This window comes from Ixodes scapularis, unplaced genomic scaffold (assembly GCF_016920785.2).
Source record: "Ixodes scapularis isolate PalLabHiFi unplaced genomic scaffold, ASM1692078v2 PGA_scaffold8__174_contigs__length_109621045, whole genome shotgun sequence".
Classification (NCBI taxonomy): domain Eukaryota; kingdom Metazoa; phylum Arthropoda; class Arachnida; order Ixodida; family Ixodidae; genus Ixodes; species Ixodes scapularis.
In genome coordinates, this window is record NW_024609883.1 from 53,113,066 (window position 1) to 53,133,049 (window position 19,984).

General features: G+C 48.3%; 1 protein-coding gene across 1 annotated transcript in view; it reads right to left on the minus strand.

Annotated features, from left to right (window-relative positions):
• LOC120847701 (chorion peroxidase-like) overlaps positions 1-17,704 on the minus strand; it is a 137,823-nt gene extending 120,119 nt beyond the window's left edge. Inside the window, exons 1-2 of the mRNA XM_040219563.2 lie at positions 17,690-17,704; positions 17,395-17,588 (exon numbers count right to left, since the gene is read on the minus strand). Of these exons, the coding sequence (XP_040075497.2) occupies positions 17,395-17,588; positions 17,690-17,704 (209 nt within the window). The remainder of the gene's footprint in view (positions 1-17,394; positions 17,589-17,689) is intronic.
• Between the last annotated feature and the right edge of the window lie 2,280 nt (positions 17,705-19,984).

Genomic DNA, 19,984 nt, shown 5'->3' on the forward strand with positions numbered 1-19,984 from the left:
TCTCAAGTTAGATTATCCTCCGATGCTGTCACGATACTAAAGAAGACTAAAAGCAGGGAATGCCAGCTAAGACGAGAGAGATCTTCGCATGACAATGAAACTCATTTCCCAAGGAGTGCGGCAAACAATGACCTCGGTCAGTCTTTCAAGATGAAAACATTAGAGGGAGAGGGGGCGCTAATTGGCCTCCGATAAGATGTCGCCGTTCTTGTACGCGAACAACTCCCGCCAAAAGTAATGAAACAACAAGACCGATTTGGCAGCAGACCAGAAGTCTACGGTCTGAAAGGAATTAGTGTCAAGAACCATGCCAAGGCCTCGGCATACCGTGGGTCGAACATATTCCATTCCTAATCGAGATAATATCGGTTTTCGAATTTCAAGTTCACCGACACCGGTAAGTCAGTCATAAGCAGATATGCAACCTACATTACTCGGCTAATAAAATTCAGCCTCGCTGGCGCTACGAAGAGGTGAAATTACGGCGAAAGAAACTACAGACAATAACATACGTTCTGTGCTCAATTGCTCGCGTGCATGTAAGGAAAGAGCCCGAACACATAGCTGGCTCGCATTGACGTCACGCCAGCCGCTATTTTGGTTTCCTCGCGCTGCTGAGCGCGTACCTTCTGCGGCACGCATTTTGTGCTACCGAATCTGGTTTTCTCAGCAAGAACAAGTATAGGTGTAATGACCGGCATGATGCGATGACGTCACGAACAAGTAATGGGTTCACCAACACGCGACTCTGACGTCACGGAGCTGCGGTGGCGCTTCTGTCGTCACTGCGCATGAGCAGAAACTTTATTTGACGCTTCAGCCGACGCTTCGTGCGCCCGCGCATTGCCTGCACCGAGTGTGGTCGAACGCTGACTTTTTTTGGAAACATCAGGTCGGTCTATGGCTAACGGCTTGATATAAAGGCCCGTCCCCTCTTGCGACCGGTGTAGACCGAGAGAGACCAGACCGGTTTTTAAGCCTCTTGCAACTTCTTAGGACCAGCTCCGCTGCATCGCATTCGGTCCTTAGAAGTCGCAAGAGGCTTAAAAATCGGTCTGGTCTCTCTCGGTCAAAGTCGGTCGCAAGAGTGTGAACGGGCCTTTACCCTAGCTGTTAAGTTCGGTAGTTCCTCCCTTTGCGCAATGGTTTGCACAACCAAGTTTTATTCTTGAGCAAAGTCGCTGCTAGTGCTATAAGATGAAAAACGAAGTCGTGCATCCTATTACTCATATTTGGAGTAGAGAAAAGTCTACAGATGCGAAGCCGCATCCCTGAAATTGGTAGCGCGATCTAGCTTGTGCGTTGGAACCAGCGTGCAAATATACCACGCCCACAACCTCAGTTGTATTCAATATCACTGGGGAAGATACTTCGTCTTTGCGTTATTTGTGGGCACCATTTAATTTCAATGTGGGCCGGAACAAATCCCGAATAAAGAAACGAATAGGCGTATCATGTTTTAAAAAATAAAATCTGCTGTAGAAGCTCCGGCACCAGCGAACGCCCGTGTCTTCAGTCGTGCTTCTGTTGCGCTTGCGTCGAAGTGTCATCAAAAGTGGAAAGCTGGCTCCCGATGTGGGGCTTCTATTCGCAACTCCAGTGAACTATAGGGGGCGCGCTGGTCACGCAAAATAGCGGACGAAAGAGGTCGTTTTCGTCGTTCAGTACGCGGACCACCATAAATTGCTTGCACTGCAGCGTAAAATCGGTGTTACATATGAAAGCAGAGCGATTTTTCAACAGTAGAAACCTTCTAGTTAATGAGTAGGAATGACACGGCGGAAGCATAAAAAATAATTACTGGAAGCAATATTTGCTTCTGTGCTGCCTCCGCGAACCAAGTAGCGATAGCAGACGACAGAGTTGAAACGACCTCTTCTCCTGAGCCTCTCAGCGCTGCCGCTACGCGGCGTCGATTTCGCCACTTCTGGAAGCGAGAAAAGCACGCGCCATAAGCACGAACGCTAAAATGACACTGGCGAAACTACCTTTCCTGAAATGGTATCTCTGCATTCCGAAGAGAGTTTTAGAATAGGGGGCCTCAAAGTTCGGGTAGGGAACCCCTAAGAAGTAAAGGGGGCCCACGCGGAGAGATACTCACACCACAGGCTTCTAGAACAGGGTTTTCACAACGCAGTTCGACGTTCCTGCGTTTCTCACTTGCATCATCAATGCGCTTAGCAAACAAAAAAAAGACAGAAGCGATAAGTATATATATATATAAAAAAAAACTTTGCTCCGAACAAGCACTTTTCTCGCCTATAGAACAAATAATGGATACGTTTTTTTTTTTTTTAGAAATGCCTGCGCGTCTACTTACCGGCAAAACACTCAAAGAGCCAATATCTGCGACCTACAATATCAGCTCAGCGAATTATGAAGCGGAACATCTGTTTTTGGACCAAAAATGAAGTCTGCGACTCTGCGCTGTGGCATTACGAAGTGCAAGCATGAAGCTTTGCATTGCGTAATGCTACAGCGCAGGCTTCATGTTTAGGTCTAAACGGATCTTTCGCTTCATCATTCGCTGAGCTAATTTCGCAGATCGCAGATATTGGCTCTTTGGGTGTTTTGCGGGTAAGGAGACGCACAGCCATTCTTTAGAGTGAATGCAAAGTGTCATGCTTGCATTGCGTAATGCCACAGCGCAGACTTAATTTTGATGTCTCAACAGATGTTCCTCCTCATACGCTATGGCGGTTTTACCCCTTTGCTTTGCAGATATCAAACATCTGCATGTAGCAAACATTAATACACATTCATAAAGTTGCCGGCCGAAAAGCGAGTTAGCCTCAATGAGCGCAGGCTCAGAACGGGCACGCACTAATCTTTAAGAAGAGCAACAACTTTGCAACGCACGTTGCAAAAGCGCCGTGGAAGTTAATTGCAAGCTCCCGCTGTGCAGGAACAGAACTATGGCCGTCTGTGAATACCACCTTCGGCACAACGACGTGTTTGAACGAGCAGGTAGTCAATAGAGAGTTTTAGTAGAACGTGTCTTCAAGCCGCGCTGTTTGTCCCGGGAGCTCGCGCTGTCACTTCGATGCATGCTCTGAAGCGCGCGCCCGTAGCAGTAGCGTACTTTGAAAACGATCTACTAAACGTTCCTAATAATCTTCGTGCTCGATCGCCGAAAAGCAGTTAAGAACTACGGCCGCTGCATCATAACATTACAAGCAGAAATCATCCGATAAGACCGCTAAAAACGCAGCACAAAAACACGGCGAAAGGAGTGGCGATGCGAACAAGAAACCTGCTTGAAAACGAAGATAGCATCAGGGCACAATGTTGCTTGACAAAAAACAAACTTGATGAATGCCCACTGAAAAGCGGGTGGTAGCATTTTTAATATCGCTTTTAGAGTGGATTGCAGCTTTCCATTAGTGTATTATTTTGGCAATGCTCATATTTAGTCTCTGTTAATCAACATCAGCCATTTACTTCGGATCCGCTCTTGACCGGAGTTACCTTTTAAAGGGCAACTCCGCTTAATTGCAAAAATGTTAGGCTTATATGCGATTCCATTTCCCAAAACACTACTAAACACCCCTACCTCTTCGGATTCGCGAAATGTGGAATATAATTTGTGTAATCTTAATTTAAAGATCAGCAGATACCGAAACCGAAACTTCGGTTGCGTCAGGTAACATTGGTCTCGTGTCGTCAGAGTCATGACCATGTCACGTCGAACCACGTTGTCTTGTGATGTTCGGGGGGGCAAGGTACAGGACATGTGACGCGAACAGGCCGCTTCGAATAGCGTAAACAGTGACGGCCCGGGGGAGAAGGAGAGGGGAGGAGACACAGGAGGAAAATGCGAGCGAGAAACCGGACATGAGAAACAATAGCGAGTTTTAGTAGACCGTGTTTCCCCTCCGCTAAGCCCCTCTGCTACGCGGAACTCTACAGCCAAGGCCATCGGCTCGCAGGCGCAGTGGCGGTTTCTTTGTAGCGGAAAGATAGTGGAGGGGGAACACGGTCTACTAAAACTCCCTAATCTGGGACGGGTCGGGCGTGGGGGGAAGCGAGTCCGAGCGGGAAGGCGCGCCAACAAAAGTGCTGGGGAGCGCGCTGGAGAGAGCGCGGGAAACAAACGCATCAGAGAAACACAACGAAAAGGCCTTCCGCTGCCGTGAGCTCCCAGGCCCCAAAGCCTTGAGAAACCCGGATCGCCTCAACCGCAAAGCCATTCGCTAGCATCAGCGCTTCAAGCCCCAGAACCCTGTAAGCTCGACGAGAGAAACACAACGGCTACCCGCTGGCGTCAGCGCCCCAAACCAATGCCCAAAACCCCGAGCCCTCCGAGCCCTGAGAAACCCGGATCGCCTCAACCGCAAGGCCATTCGCTAGCGTCAGCCTTTCAAGCCCCAGAACCCTGTAAGCTCGACGAGAGAAACACAACGGCTACCCGCTGGCGTCAGCGCCCCAAAACAATGCCCAAAACCCCGAGCCCTCCGAGCCCTGAGAAACCCGGATCGCCTCAACCGCAAGGCCATTCGCTAGCGTCAGCGCTTCAAGCCCCAGAACCCTGTAAGCTCGACGAGAGAAACGCAACGGCTACCCGCTGGCGTCAGCACCCCAAACCAATGCCAGAAACCCCGAGCCCTCCGAGCCCTGAGAAACCCGGATCGCCTCAACCTCAAGGCCATTCTCTAGCGTCAGCGCTTCAAGCCCCAGAACCCAGTAAGCTCGACGAGAGAAACACAACGGCTACCCGCTGGCGTCAGCGCCCCAAACCAATGCCCAAAACCCCGAGCCTTCCGAGCCCTGAGAAACCCGGATCGCCTCAACCTCAAGGCCATTCTCTAGCGTCAGCGCTTGAAGCCCCAGAACCCAGTAAGCTCGACGAGAGAAACACAACGGCTACCCGCTGGCGTCAGCGCCCCAAACCAATGCCCAAAACCCCGAGCCCTCCGAGCCCTGAGAAACCCGGATCGCCTCAACCGCAAGGCCATTCGCTAGCGTCAGCGCTTCAAGCCCCAGAACCCTGTAAGCTCGACGAGAGAAACACAACGGCTACCCGCTGGCGTCAGCGCCCCAAACCAATGCCCAAAACCCCGAGCCCTCCGAGCCCTGAGAAACCCGGATCGCCTCAACCGCAAGGCCATTCGCTAGTGTCAGCGCTTCAAGCCCCAGAACCCTGTAAGCTCGACGAGAGAAACACAACGGCTACCCGCTGGCGTCAGCGCCCCAAACCAATGCCCAAAACCCCGAGCCCTCCGAGCCCTGAGAAACCCGGATCGCCTCAACCGCAAGGCCATTCTCTAGCGTCAGCGCTTCAAGCGCCAGAACCTTGTAAGCTCGACGAGAGAAACACAACGGCTACCCGCTGGCGTCAGCGCCCTAAACCAATGCCCAAAACCCCGAGCCCTCCGAGCGCTGAGAAACCCGGATCGCCTCAACCGCAAGGCCATTCGCCAGCGTCAGCGCTTCAAGCCCCAGAACCCTGTAAGCTCGACGAGAGAAACACAACGGCTACCCGCTGGCGTCAGCGCCCCAAACCAATGTCCAAAACCCCGAGCCCTCCGAGCCCTGAGAAACCCGGATCGCCTCAACCGCAAGGCCATTCGCTAGCGTCAGCGCTTCAAGCACTAGAACCCTGTAAGCTCGACGAGAGAAACACAACGGCTACCCGCTGGCGTCAGCGCCCCAAACCAATGCCCAAAACCCCGAGCCCTCCGAGCCCTGAGAATCCCGGATCGCCTCAACCGCAAGGCCTTTCGCAAGCGTCAGCGCTTCAAGCCCCAGAACCCTGTAAGCTCGACGAGAGAAACACAACGGCTACCCGCTGGCGTCAGCGCCCTCAAACCAATGTCCAAAACCCCGAGCCCTCCGAGCCCTGAGAAACCCGGATCGCCTCAACCGCAAGGCCATTCGCTAGCGTCAGCGCTTCAAGCACTAGAGCCCTGTAAGCTCGACGAGAGAAACACAACGGCTACCCGCTTGCGTCAGCGCCCCAAACCAATGCCCAAAACCCCGAGCCCTCCGAGCCCTGAGAAACCTGGATCGCCTCAACCGCAAGGCCATTCGCTAACGTCAGCGCTTCAAGCCCCAGAACCCTGTAAGCTCGACGAGAGAGACACAACGGCTACCCGCTGGCGTCAGCGCCCCGAACCAATGCCCAAAACCCCGAGCCCTCCGAGCCCTGAGAAACCCGGATCGCCTCAACCTCAAGGCCATTCGCTAGCGTCAGCGCTTCAAGCCCCAGAACCCTGTAAGCTCGACGAAAGAAACATAACGGCTACCCGCTGGCGTCAGAGCCCCAAACCAATGCCCAAAACCCCGAGCCCTCCGAGCCCTGAGAAACCCGGATCGCCTCAACCGCAAGGCCATTCGCTAGCGTCAGCGCTTCAAGCCCCAGAACCCTGTAAGCTCGACGAGAGAAACACAACGGCTACCCGCTGGCGTCAGCGCCCCAAACCAATGCCCAAAACCCCGAGCCCTCCGAGCCCTGAGAAACCCGGATCGCCTCAACCGCAAGGCCATTCTCTAGCGTCAGCGCTTCAAGCCCCAGACCCTGTAAGCTCGACGAGAGAAACACAACAGCTACCCGCTGGCGTCAGCGCCCCAAACCAATGTCCAAAACCCCGAGCCCTCCGATCCCTGAGAGATCCGGATCGCCTCAACCGCAAGGCCATTCGCTAGCGTCAGCGCTTCAAGCACTAGAACCCTGTAAGCTCGACGAGAGAAACACAACGGCTACCCGCTTGCGTCAGCGCCCCAAACCAATGCCCAAAACCCCGAGCCCTCCGAGCCCTGAGAAACCCGGATCGCCTCAACCGCAAGGCCATTCGCTAGCGTCAGCGCTTCAAGCCCCAGAACCCTGTAAGCTCGACGAGAGAAACACAACGGCTACCCGCTGGCGTCAGCGCCCCGAACCAATGCCCAAAACCCCGAGCCCTCCGAGCCCTGAGAAACCCGGATCGCCTCAACCTCAAGGCCATTCGCTAGCGTCAGCGCTTCAAGCCCCAGAACCCTGTAAGCTCGACGAAAGAAACATAACGGCTACCCGCTGGCGTCAGAGCCCCAAACCAATGCCCAAAACCCCGAGCCCTCCGAGCCCTGAGAAACCCGGATCGCCTCAACCGCAAGGCCATTCGCTAGCGTCAGCGCTTCAAGCCCCAGAACCCTGTAAGCTCGACGAGAGAAACACAACGGCTACCCGCTGGCGTCAGCGCCCCAAACCAATGCCCAAAACCCCGAGCCCTCCGAGCCCTGAGAAACCCGGATCGCCTCAACCGCAAGGCCATTCCCTAGCGTCAGCGCTTCAAGCCCCAGACCCTGTAAGCTCGACGAGAGAAACACAACGGCTACCCGCTGGCGTCAGAGCCCCAAACCAATGCCCAAAACCCCGAGCCCTCCGAGCCCTGAGAAACCCGGATCGCCTCAACCGCAAGGCCATTCGCTAGCGTCAGCGCTTCAAGCCCCAGAACCCTGTAAGCTCGACGAGAGAAACACAACGGCTACCCGCTGGCGTCAGAGCCCCAAACCAATGCCCAAAACCCCGAGCCCTCCGAGCCCTGAGAAACCCGGATCGCCTCAACCGCAAGGCCATTCGCTAGCGTCAGCGCTTCAAGCCCCAGAACCCTGTAAGCTCGACGAGAGAAACACAATGGCTACCCGCTGGCGTCAGCGCCCCAAACCAATGCCAGAAACCCCGAGCCCTCCGAGCCCTGAGAAACCCGGATCGCCTCAACCGCAAGGCCATTCGCTAGCGTCAGCGCTTCAAGCCCCAGAACCCTGTAAGCTCCACGAGAGAAACACAACGGCTACCCGCTGGCGTCAGAGCCCCAAACCAATGCCCAAAACCTCGAGCCCTCCGAGTCCTGAGAAACCCGGATCGCCTCAACCGCAAGGCCATTCCCTAGCGTCAGTGCTTCAAGCCCCAGAACCCTGTGAGCCCGACCAGAGAAACACAACGGCCACCCGCTGGCGTCAGCGCCCCAAACCAATGCCCAAACCCCCGAACTCTCCGAGCCCTGAGAAGTCCGGATCACCTCAATCGCAAGGCCACCCGCTAGCGTCAGCGCTCCAAGCCCCTGAACCCTGTGAGCCCCTGAACCCTGTGAGCCCCGGAACTAACTCGCCCACGCACCAGCACAGTGATCGACAGCGCGCGACGCCACCCCTTCAGGACGCTACGACGGTCGGTGAGCTGCGGGCGGCACCAGCACCGACTCCTATTATTATTAAAGAGTAAATATCGTTTTCGCCTCGTTTCTCCTCACCTCAGCGTGGGCCCACCACAGCGCGTCCGTGCCTCCCCTACGGGAATCGTCGCAGTCTCAAAGGTTACGTGATCCCCTATGCGACGGCGGTCGAATGTAGAGCAAAGCGCAAGTGTCGTCTGCTCCGCAATTTTCGCGAATGTAGTTTGCTAAATCATTGCGTGTAAACTTGTGAAAGACACCTCCCGGGCTGGTCAACTGGTAATTCAAGCAGGCAGCAACACAACATAGTGGGCCTATGGATCTTTTGACATTCATCGCAGCTAGGCATCGGGGGATGCGGCCCGCGCTCGTATCGTAAACAAAACGTCCCGCTCAAAGCTAGAGCAGCGTCGAGACGAAATAGACTACTCCCAGCTCTCAGCCCCGAGAAGCGCGCAGGGCAGCGTAAACTAGCGCATCCGTGTTACGGTGATCACATGGACGCCACTGAGCCAACACCGGGAGGAGAAACTCATGACGTTATTCTTCAATTTAGCTCTGAGAAGTAAAAACAAACAAAACCTGAGAATTACGCAGACATGCCTCTGACATAGAGGCTCAATGTTGGCTGCTCCAACTCCGTGGCATTGACTGCGCTGATGATTGCGCCTCACGTCGCACGCTAGAGATTGCAGATTTCGGCGATTTGGCTCTTTTGAAAGTTTGCTGGCCAGTTTAATAAATATATAGACGGAATTAGATCGAAACATTTTACATGTGGTCTTCCTATATGATACTGAAGAGGATTGCATAGTTTTCTAACTATCAAAAATGAAGCGAAGTTTCCCTTTAACGACGCACGCGCCTCGCGCAACCGTTGGAATCCCTGGAAGGATACCAAAGAGCCGTTAATATCTATTCAGGGCTTGAGCCAAGTGAGCGGTATCGGGCCTATACTTAACGCTAAGCTATTGAGTGCGGGCGCGGCGTGAGTTTGACCGCATTTCAAGGGAACATGAATGCACGCTGGCGAAAGCATGATGCTCAAGAGTGAGGTCACTGAGTGACTGGAAACGCCTAATTGCGGACGCGGATATATCTTAAGGCGCCGCCGCACGCGCCTTGCGACACGCCGTCCGCACTCTCGTTGGGCAGCGTAATTGTCTCTGTTTGCAGGCGGCGCGGGCAGCGTGACCTTACCACTTGCTCAACTCACCGATTCCGCCCTCGCCAAAGCGGTGCTCCGCTGAGCCAAACGACGCTTCTTGAGCACCGCATGCTATGGAATGCCCTCGTATTGCAGGGCTCAGAATCGGCGTTGCACGGACGCGCTCGTTTGCATTCTCCTGGGCGCAATGCTGAAGTGTCATATTGACTTCAGCCATGGCAATCGACGTGTGCAATATTTTAGCTCCTCTTAACCATAAAGAGTTCGGATTTTTTTTTTTTTTTTATTTTGCCTGACTAATGATTAGGGCAAATACTTTTCTTGTCTTTATGCACGCTTTTTTCTTTTCTTTTAGAATTTATCTGGTTCACATTCACTGTGCCGACGAGCGCGGTACCGATTGGCGCTCGTCGGCCAATCGCAAGCCGCCTCTCTGAGGAAGATGGCTTGCGATTGAGAAGCGGTTTCCGATTGGCTGACTAGTGTCTATCGTCACTTCGCTGACACCGCTGCTTGGGTATGCCCAACCTTTACTGAGCGGAAAAATACGGTCAGAAAAAGGTATCCCGCCGTTTCATCACGTTTTTATAGGTATATCGGCTTCGCGTGATTGTAATTTTTATTTTTTTATTTTAACATGCTTAGGGTTCGTGAATTCAGATATGAACAAGAAAGAACGATCGCAGAATCTTCTTTATTGCCCCTCTAAAAGCACGTTTCAAATGCTCCGGTAGTGCGATACGCGGAACATTGTAACGGTTTGCTAAAAGTTTGTGGTACGCGGAACACGGGAACGGTTTGCTAAAAGTCACCAATAAAACCATGTTGGCGGTTCATTTCCGAGATTTATCGGTATTCACCAAAAACACGAAACTCTACACAGAAGGGCCTCGTTATCTTCCCAACGCTTGACCGCGTTGTTAGGGATGACTTCGAAACGATGTCACATCTCGACGTCAGCCCCGCAACCTGATCAAACACGGTCGCACACAGCTGTAGAAACACACAGTGACGATGTCCGGAGCACAGGACTCGCTCCGAATATTGACGACCCGATGCGGATGGCTATGGCAAATACCGGTTGCACAACGGGCGAAGCAGAACACGTAACATACCGTACACGCCTCGGGTTATGGAGGTCGAGTGCTCCATTTCTTCGACGTGTTCTAAAGGCAAATTTCGACATTTGCGAGGCTTGCGTTTGCAGAACTGAAAGTCAACTACGACAGGGTCACTCAATCGGACAACAAGGCTTCACGAGCCGCATGACATGCAATCCAAGGAATAGCTGCGGGAAGGACTCATAAGTAATAAAGAAAACACGAGGACCCTCATTGTTCTTCCATCCGTAATTGGTTTGTCGTATGTGGCGTGACCCAAAGCTCCTTGATGTAGCGTGGCCTACCATCTACATATTCCATGTGGCGTAAGAAACACGGTCTTCTCGGTCGCAATGTCATTGAGGTCGTTACGACAGCTACGGTTCCAACTGTCGAAGAAAGAAAAAACTAGAGAGATTATGGAAAAGTGAAATGTTGAGGCTGTACGCCATGGAGATAATTTGCTGCGAACAAGTGACGAATTTTGACATTTTGCATTCCCTCTGCGTGCAACGTCAGAGCAGGGGTTGTTGAGGCCTTGAGTTAAGGCAATTGCGCCGCCGGGAGAGTGTTCTCCGCATATTAGATTAACAAAGTCCAGCCCTCTGTCTGGGCAGAGGCCTCTAGCCGGCTATTCTGCGCTGAGGAAAGGAACAGAAAAGCCTCCTGCGCAAGCTCCCTCCCTACCTTTGGTAACACTTCGGCGTACACGCAGACCAACAGGATGGAAGTTCAAGAATGCGCGCGGAAGGCGGGTTTTGTGGCATTCTTGAAGCGAAGTGCGGGAGTGCATTTTGGATCGGCGCTTTAAGCACTTGTAGCTATGGCTGCATTACCTCAAAAAGTTGTCATCGGGGATGTGGAACTTTAATGAAACAAAGGGGACAAGTTTTAAGGCATATCAAAATCTTAGATTACTCGCGTTGCAAGGTGAAGGTACAGTTACGGAACGAAACATCTTTTCGAAACTAAGATCCTTGTTCTTTTTGATGAGAAGAATGATGCGATTGAAACACTAGATATTAGTCTTTAACAGGCGTGACAAAGGCTTGTAAACTCATCGCTGCACCACGGTGATAACAATTAATGGCCCGTGTGATGGAGCGTAAGCTTATGTTTATATTAAACATGCGGAATAAAGATAGTAATTTTTATAGTGATGAGTAATTTGCGCAACGTTAAGTTAAAAACTTTAACAAAACAACATCCGGCTGGGTTAGGTTACTCAGCAGAGACCCTGCAGCCGTATTTCTTATTGATTTCGTGACCGGTACGTTAACAAAATAAAAACATTTTTACGTATTACACAAAGTTTGTGAAGAACTACGCTCCTCTTTCAGTAACACTAGCAGTGTCCTTGTCTTTCTAGTTATCAGCGAGACTTTAATTTAGCTCATGCCTATTTCATCATAGGTTATCGAAGGAATAAAACTCGTGGTTCTGTTTTTGGTGATGATGATATCTTCCAGTGTTCTATAGTGGACGCAGCCTGAAGCACGCACCATTTATCCCGATCGTATGACGTTAAGAACCGCCTTAGTAAGATGCCATTTTCGTGTGACTGACACCTGCTCAGATTAATCGCTACTTATATTTTGCAAAACTGCTCCTTTGAGGTGTTAATTTTATAACTCTACTGCATGGTTGTTACTGCTACAAGCTTCGGATGGAGCTTGTCTTTTGTGGTGGCATTGTTTTTCATCTCACAGATAAACAAAATTACATCCATAAAAATACCAAGCGACAAGAGCAGTCGGCGATTGCAAAATGGCCTTCTTTCGGAGCTTCTCGCTCTTGCCATATATCGTCAATTTTTTTTTAGTCTCAAGTAGCTTTAATAGTTAGCACGCGAAGTAGAAACTAGAGCCCGTTTAGCATATTATCAAAACATAGAATTACGCCTAATTAGCACCTAGAGTAAATTGAAATAGTATTCGTCTGTCAAGCTCACTGCCTCTGTAATTCATTCCTGAGCTATATGTTTATTTCGTTTCGTCATTCGATATTATCTGTTGGTAACTCCCATCATGCTATCCGGGAATGTAGTCGCGCGTGAGTTTAAGATATGAGCACTGACGGATCTAGTGTGCGAGAACGTTTAGTCTGGGTTCTATGCCGCCTCTCGGAAGTGTTCGGTGCTGTCATAACACTAGGAGCACGACCGTAGTTCCGAAAAATTCTTCATGCATAAGAACGAGCAAGAAAACTGCCTTTGAAGTCATATGGTGGCGTCTTGTTTGTCCTGAAAATCTTCTTAACTCTTAATGTTGGGTATAGTTGGCCCTTGCGCGCGCCTTGGCTGCACTATTTATCAAACTCGAATCTTGAGCGACATTAAATGGTGTAGGTATAATGCCGAGAATTTTCTTGAAACTGTACAACTTACGCTGCTGCATGTAACCCTTTACACTTCTTTCTCAGCGAAGCAATATTTTACATCCTATTTTAACACAGAAACAAGTAGTGCACTTTTTTTCTTATTTTTCGAATCAGTAACGAGTAATGTTGCAGTTAATTTTAATTAGAAAGGCATGCAACGTAAGCCTTGCTTACAATCCGACTTGTACATCACAATAAAAAAGGAAAAAGCAACGGACGGAGGAGACGTTGAAAACAGCAAAGACCTAAATGCGTACACTTGCTGTTAATAAGCAATTTTACTTGAAAAGTAATATTTATACATCTATATTATTTTGACGTAAAGTAGCGCGTTGGCTTTTAATAATCACTAACGAGTAACGTATTTAGTCGCCAGCCAAGGAAGCAAAGAGTCAGAATGTTTTGAAGTCACGCGTTCGAGCGCAGTCACAAGATTTAGTGTTTGAAGTAGCGCGGTAATAATAACGACGTTACTTCCAACGCATTATTAATTTAAGTGACGCACTAGCTTACTAGTTTCAGAATTACTAAGTAGCAAATAATTTTTTTGCTATACTATGGTATCATATATAAAATTAGCTCACCCGTTTCTTGTTATATTCTATTATTTCTTTTTTTTTTTATTGCAGCTTAAAGATAAATTTATTTTAATCCTGTAAACTGCGTAGAGAAATCACATGTCCTACTGTCAAACGTACATCTGTCTTTCTAATGAATTTAGCTTTTTCTGATGGAATTTTGAAGAAAAAGGTTGATCCCATAGAGTCTTAAAAAGTTTTTTTTTGTAAATTTAGTGAAAACATAATAAACAGCTATGAGGTCATTTTGTAAAGTAATATTTTTACAAAGTTAGTACTCGCGGCTTAGCCCTGCGAATAATACAGAAATTTGAATTTACGGAAATTATAACATTCATTAGTTTTTTAAGAGTAACGCTAACGGTATTTTGTTACTTTTACAGGAAAGAAACACATCTCAGTCACGCGTTAAATGTTAACGACGTAGAGAGTAACTCTATTTTACTACATTTTGTTTTCGGTAACGAGCAGAACACTTGCGAGATTACATTTCTCACAGAGAAGCCGGAACTGGTATTCAATGCGCCGAAGCATGTCTCTTTCTTGGAGCTCATAGGGTTTGATCGTGTACTGATCGTACATACGGACAGTTTATTTCAATTGTAACAAGACAACACTTGAACTATTTGGTTCACTGTAAGACTAGAAGCGCCAAAAAGTCGAATAGGACAAAAAATACACAATAAAAGAGGAAAACACTAATCGCGCTATTAAAAGCGACATGTTGATTAGACAGAAGAAGTACTGTTCACTTAGACTCACGCTTGTCTATTGCTATATTTAGCATAAAACGAATATAGGTACAAGTTAGTGTAAGGGCCTTGCTTCGTTTTTGTATCCTATTTTTGTATGCATCTATAGTACCAGAGTACAGGGCGCGAAAGAATTGTCTTGTGCTTACGATGCTTGCCGAGGTAGCACAGTTCTTAGGGCCGAAATTCGGTTTTTATCTGAAGAATTAGGGCTTAAGAAGCTCAAAAAAGCAAAGTTAGAGCCACTTGACCTTTTTTAAACAGAGTCTGGGTATCCTAGCACTAACTCGCTTAAGCGCCAAAGTTAGGCTTCACTGCTTGTAGTGGCTGTCATTTGGCTTTCATTTGGCTTTCACTTGGCTATAATTCGTCTGTCATTCGTCTGTCATTTGGCTGTCCTTATGCATCTCTGAGCATAAAACATGAGACTACTGGCGGATTTATGCTCCGCTGTTGGATCCTAGGCTCATATGTGTTTTTTTTTTTTGTTGTTGTGGTTGTTGTTCATCTCTAGAACTTTGGCAATTATGTGGCGAGCCAGATCAAAGCAATGAAATCGAAAAAAAGGCTCTACCACTAACTAATGCCTTGGAGCAAAACCGCATTAGGCCCAAGTAAGACTGGTACGTTTGCCAAGCTGGTGCCCAGTTAGGCGCTTGTCAGGCGTGCTACATGGGCAGTGGCATAGCCAGGATCTTATTTCGGGGGGGGGGGGGGGGGGGGGTCCAATAACGTGAATCCCCCCCCCCCCCCCCCCATTGCCGAAGCAGGGCGAGCTTGGCGGTACGGACGCTCATGCAAAGATTAGCGAGGCGCTGTTAAGAACAGGTAAAGCTGCATTGTCATTTTTAAAAACGGAGCAGGCTTTATTACAGGAATACGGGCGTGATGGCTCACTGTTCTCCTGCCGTCGTAGTTGCGGCCCACCAACTTTAAAAGCTTCCTCACAGCACACAACTCCCCCAGCTTTTTGAGGTAGCACTGCATTGCCAACGCGTGAAGGCCAGACAAAACACAAGAATAGCTATAGACTTGCGTCTGCTCTGTTCCATGGGCGCCGCCATGATTGTTTGTCTGACGCCTGACGCAATGACAAAGTAAAGGGGAAGGGGGGGCTGCGCATTTTGCGAGACTCCGTTTTTCTTTTTTTAGAAACTTTCCCACATATCGTGGTGCAAGAAGGTCGGAAAGGTATAGGCACGAAGCTCTGAGAACAATACCAAGAGTGATGTAAAGAGCGAAAACCTTGTCTTATGCACAAGCCCTCTCTTCACAACAGCCAGCGCTTGAGATTATTATTTCACATTTTTATCACTGGGGGTTAGGATTTCGGATACTGGTATATAGGGAACCTGTAGTACTGTTTGGTTTGGCGCTATCTAGCGACTGAAGCAAGAAACATTATATATGCCTGGGAGTGGCAGCTGCATTGTTCAAACGTGAGCTATTACTCTGGTGGCGCCGCTATAGCCTAGTGTCTGAAGCAAGAAATACTGGGTAGGCCAGAAAGCCGTGATCTCATAACATTCAAGCACGGCGGAAGCTGCGGCCTGGCGGGCAATCAGGACGGGACTACTTATCACTGGAGTGTGCTTTTACTGCGAAGAAGTATCAGGCTTTCTGCTGCGTCATGCTCCAATATGTGTGCGTTGCGCTCGTATACGTAGCGGATATCGAAGCCTTTGGCACGCAATGGGGGGGCTTATAGTTCACTCTTGCCAAGTTACACCAAGGCAGGGTATAACATTCGGCTCTCACTCTACTGGCGCCACCTGGCTGTTACCGGCAGGCTATATTGTCACAAAAAAATTAAGCAGCAAAAAAGAAAATCTTTACGCAGAAAATTTAGAGCAACCGTCCTTGCACAAACACTAGGGGCCCATATCTAGGTCGAGGGTAATTCTGAACAATCAAAAAACCAAAATCTATTATCTATTAAAGGTTTAACAAATTCGGAATACGAAACAAGATGCCGAAGGAAAGAGTCTGATTTTTGATAGGCCGCTTTATTTTGCAGTATGGTCCAATGGTAACAGCGGCATATCCTCGGGGCGATTAGAAGTCGTCAATCCGAACTTGTCGTTCCGTCACTCGGAGAAAGGACATCACACATCACTCACGAACACGCAAACCACACGCCTATGCGTAGTGAGAATATGAAGGCCCTTCGGAGTTTCTGATGTTCCGTGCAACGAAAAGATTAATCTAATAAGGAATTGCATAAGATGCCACCTCGACATGCAAAGCAGGAAGCAAGACGGATTTCATCGCATCCGTGATCGACCATCGAGACGGGCGTCTCGATGGAGGGAAATTTCACGAAGTGAGGAAAACTTCCAATGGGAAAGAGGGAGAAACGTGAAACGCCCGTCACGTCTGCGCTACAGGCGGTCGCCCTCTGTCCCGAAGCCCTATTCCTAAACGTTCATCGTCTCCTCAAGATCCTAGCGACTCTCGAGTAACAACGGCGGAAGCTAAGCGCTCGTTCATTTCACTACAACGGTTGAAAACATACCTGAGAGCGTCCACTTCGAATAAGCGACTGCTCGGTCTAATGCTTTTGAATGTTCACCGCGACATTGAAGTTCAAGCGGTGGACATCCTGAATATTCTTTGCCGTGAACGCAGGCGGCTGCATGTTAATATGTAGGCGCTTGGCATAAATGAAATTATAAAGAGAGCCTGTAAATTTCTTTCGTAAATAACTAGTCACAGTTACTTTTTTATTCGCGGTAATTTCTAGTCAAAAGCACATAATTCTGATCAGTACACAAGGTGTGCGTGACTGCAGCGCCACCCGATGTTTACAGAACAATTGTTTTTACAACTCATTTAATATTCTTTACATCACTGACAATGTTTTATATTATCAACATGTCTGCGTTTTGTTATGTCCGCTTTAGTTTGATTCAACTATATATTTCAGTGAGGATAGTTTGTTATACTTTGTCTTGAAATCGCCATCCTTCACCCCACAAATGTGCCGAAATATCCGTCTATATTTCAGGGATCAAGTTCCGCATCCCATCAAATAAGCATGAATAAAGAAAGATTGAATATTTTATTTATTTGAGCATTTTCTACCCCACAAACATTCCTCCCGAAAGCCTATAAGGTGCAAGACCGACTGTAAGAGCAGGGTAGCGAGTAGGGCCAATGTGGCCACCGGTGGGGGAGGGGGGGGGGGGGAGGGGGAGTGTCACTCTCCGAACCCCCCCCTCCCCCCCCCCCTCTTCGCCTACGCCACTGTACATGGGTGTCACTCACCATCGCATGAGCAGCTTGAGGGCGCCCTCGAAGCTGCGCTGCGCCTGGTCCAACTGCCGGGCGTCAGGGTGGGCGGGTCGGTTCCTCTGGTGCCTCACGGCAGGGGAGTACCGGACGTCGGTCGAGATAGCTGCATGGCAAGGTGGCGGAGATTGTACAACCACGCGTCTATCGCGTTTAAGAAAACTGGCGTTCTTATGGAAACAGCTTCTTTAAAAGAACATAAGCACATGGTAGGCAAATAATTCAGACACCTTATCGTGGCCTGGTCCTTTTAGAAAAACTTTCGACAAACATTGCTGGCATGCATGGTAAAGACACAGTGTCTTCGCCTAGTCTTACCAGATGTTCTTACAACAAAATCTACTTGTAGGCATACTAAACTCACCTTGACTTTAACTTTTAATATTAGAAGATTTTAGATCGAACACAGCTAGCAAATAGGCTAAAAGCACCTTGTCGTGACCTAGTCCTACTAGATCTTACATCACGCTCCACTAACAGATATGCCAACGACAGCTTATCTTGGCCTAGTTATATTAAAGGTTCTTTCAAGAAACTGTGCTTGCAGCTATGATGGAGACACCTTTTCTCTGCGTACTATTACTAGAGAATCCTTGAAAAAACTCTGCTTGCAAGTATGCTAAACACAATTTGTTGAAATGATGTGTTAGGATTTAGCATCATAGTCTGGCATCAAAAACATGCTTGTGAACAAGTGATCTAACTGACAACCGTTCATGCTATCGAAAAAATATTTCTGCTTCGTTCGCCCCCCCGATGAGGTATGTATATTCACCCAGCGGGGCAGAGGCCATTGGCAACATAATTTGCCTTTGAGCTTAGGCATCTTGGAGTCCAACATTATGTTGTTTTTTTTTGTTTTTTTTTTTCTCATAACTTTACTCTGGAGAATATTATCTAAGATGGACAAAACTGTTTTTGTTATGTCTTAGACCAGATCTTCCTGTTCATCCACCTAGAACGACGTGGACATTACTCATTCATTTAAGTAGACTTTTGTTTATACTTCGTTTCAGCTTCAAGGGACACCGACAGGGTAATTATGCTCGCCAAGGTTTTTATTTGTACATGACATATGAGAGCCCAACTACCCAGAATACGATTTGGAGCTCAAAATTCGTTTTCTTTCCGCTCGAAAGCAGCCGATCGAGAACTAGCCGGTTTGAGTTGCGCTCATTCTCTTCTCCGTTGTCACCTCCCGTTCTTTATGGTTTAGGCACAAACAGCAGGTATGATCAAAGTCGTCGGTCATCGAAGACTCACAATTATGTCTTCCAGGATTTGTTAATAGCGAAACTTCGCGGTTAAAAAATTGATAAAGAACTGTTATATCGAATACGCGAATATTTGTTTCTCCCTAAACAATACGTCGTGCGGAATCCGAATGCGCTGACGTGAGATCAGGAGTTTCCCAAGGATCTGTTCTTGGGCCGCTGTTATTTATGTTGAGTTTGAACAATATCGTCAATGTTATGCCATCTTCAATGCGCCTCTTTGCTGACGACTGCGTTGTTTGTCCAAAAATACGAGAGAGTGATGATATCGACATTCTAGTCATATATAAATGCTATTACTATTTGGTGCAAACTGTGGGAAATAAATATTAATCATCAAAAACAGCTCATATTTATTTTACTAGACGTCTTGTTGAATTCCCCGGTGCTTATACAATTAATAACAAACCTGTCATTGTCGCCTACGAATACAAATATCTTAGGGTATTCTTAAACTCAACCCTAAGTTAGAATTAGCACGTTAATTAAACTGCTTATAAAGCCTCAAGAATGCTTGACCTCACCCTCTCGTAATTTTAGGTGTCTGCCACCTTCTCTAAATGGAAACATTTATTTTCCACATGTTCGCTAAATTTTACCATATGCTTGCACCATGTGAGACCCTTACACAGCTATTCAAAAAAGAAAGTACAAAACCGGGCTGCCCGTTTTGTTTTAAACAATTACGACAGGCGACTTGGTATGTCACGTGCGAAAAGGGACTCAGATGAAGGGAGTTAAGCTCCAGGAGGGAGAGCCTTCGACTCAAAATATATAATAACATATTTCAACGTAGGGCTGGGATTCACAGCAAAAAACACATTCACCAGCCACCTTGCATATCGTAAAGGAAGGACCACATGTAAGGTTAAGCAATTCCGCTGTAAAACTGATGTTTTTATGAACTCATTTTTTCCCTAAAACAATGCGGGATTCTAATGGTTTGCCAGACTCAGTTTTACCATTGTTCCTGTGCTATAAGCGTGTAACCGCGGCGCACGTGCTGCAGACTGGCGCGATGAAGGAAGAGGAAAATAAATGTTCTCGCTCGTGTGCTCAACCTGGCTGGTCGATATCTCGTATTTGTCCGTTCCCACCCCCGGGATAGCCGAACACAACAGTTCCTAACGGTATGTTTTATTTAACACTGACCTCGTAGTGTTTCGTAACCGAATTTTTAAAGAGCCAGAACTTTGTTGTGAGATGGTATTATTGTTGTCTTAGCTTTTGTATAATTATATGTTTCAGTGTCAACGTCCCCCCCCCCCCCCTTTACTGTATATGCCCCAGGG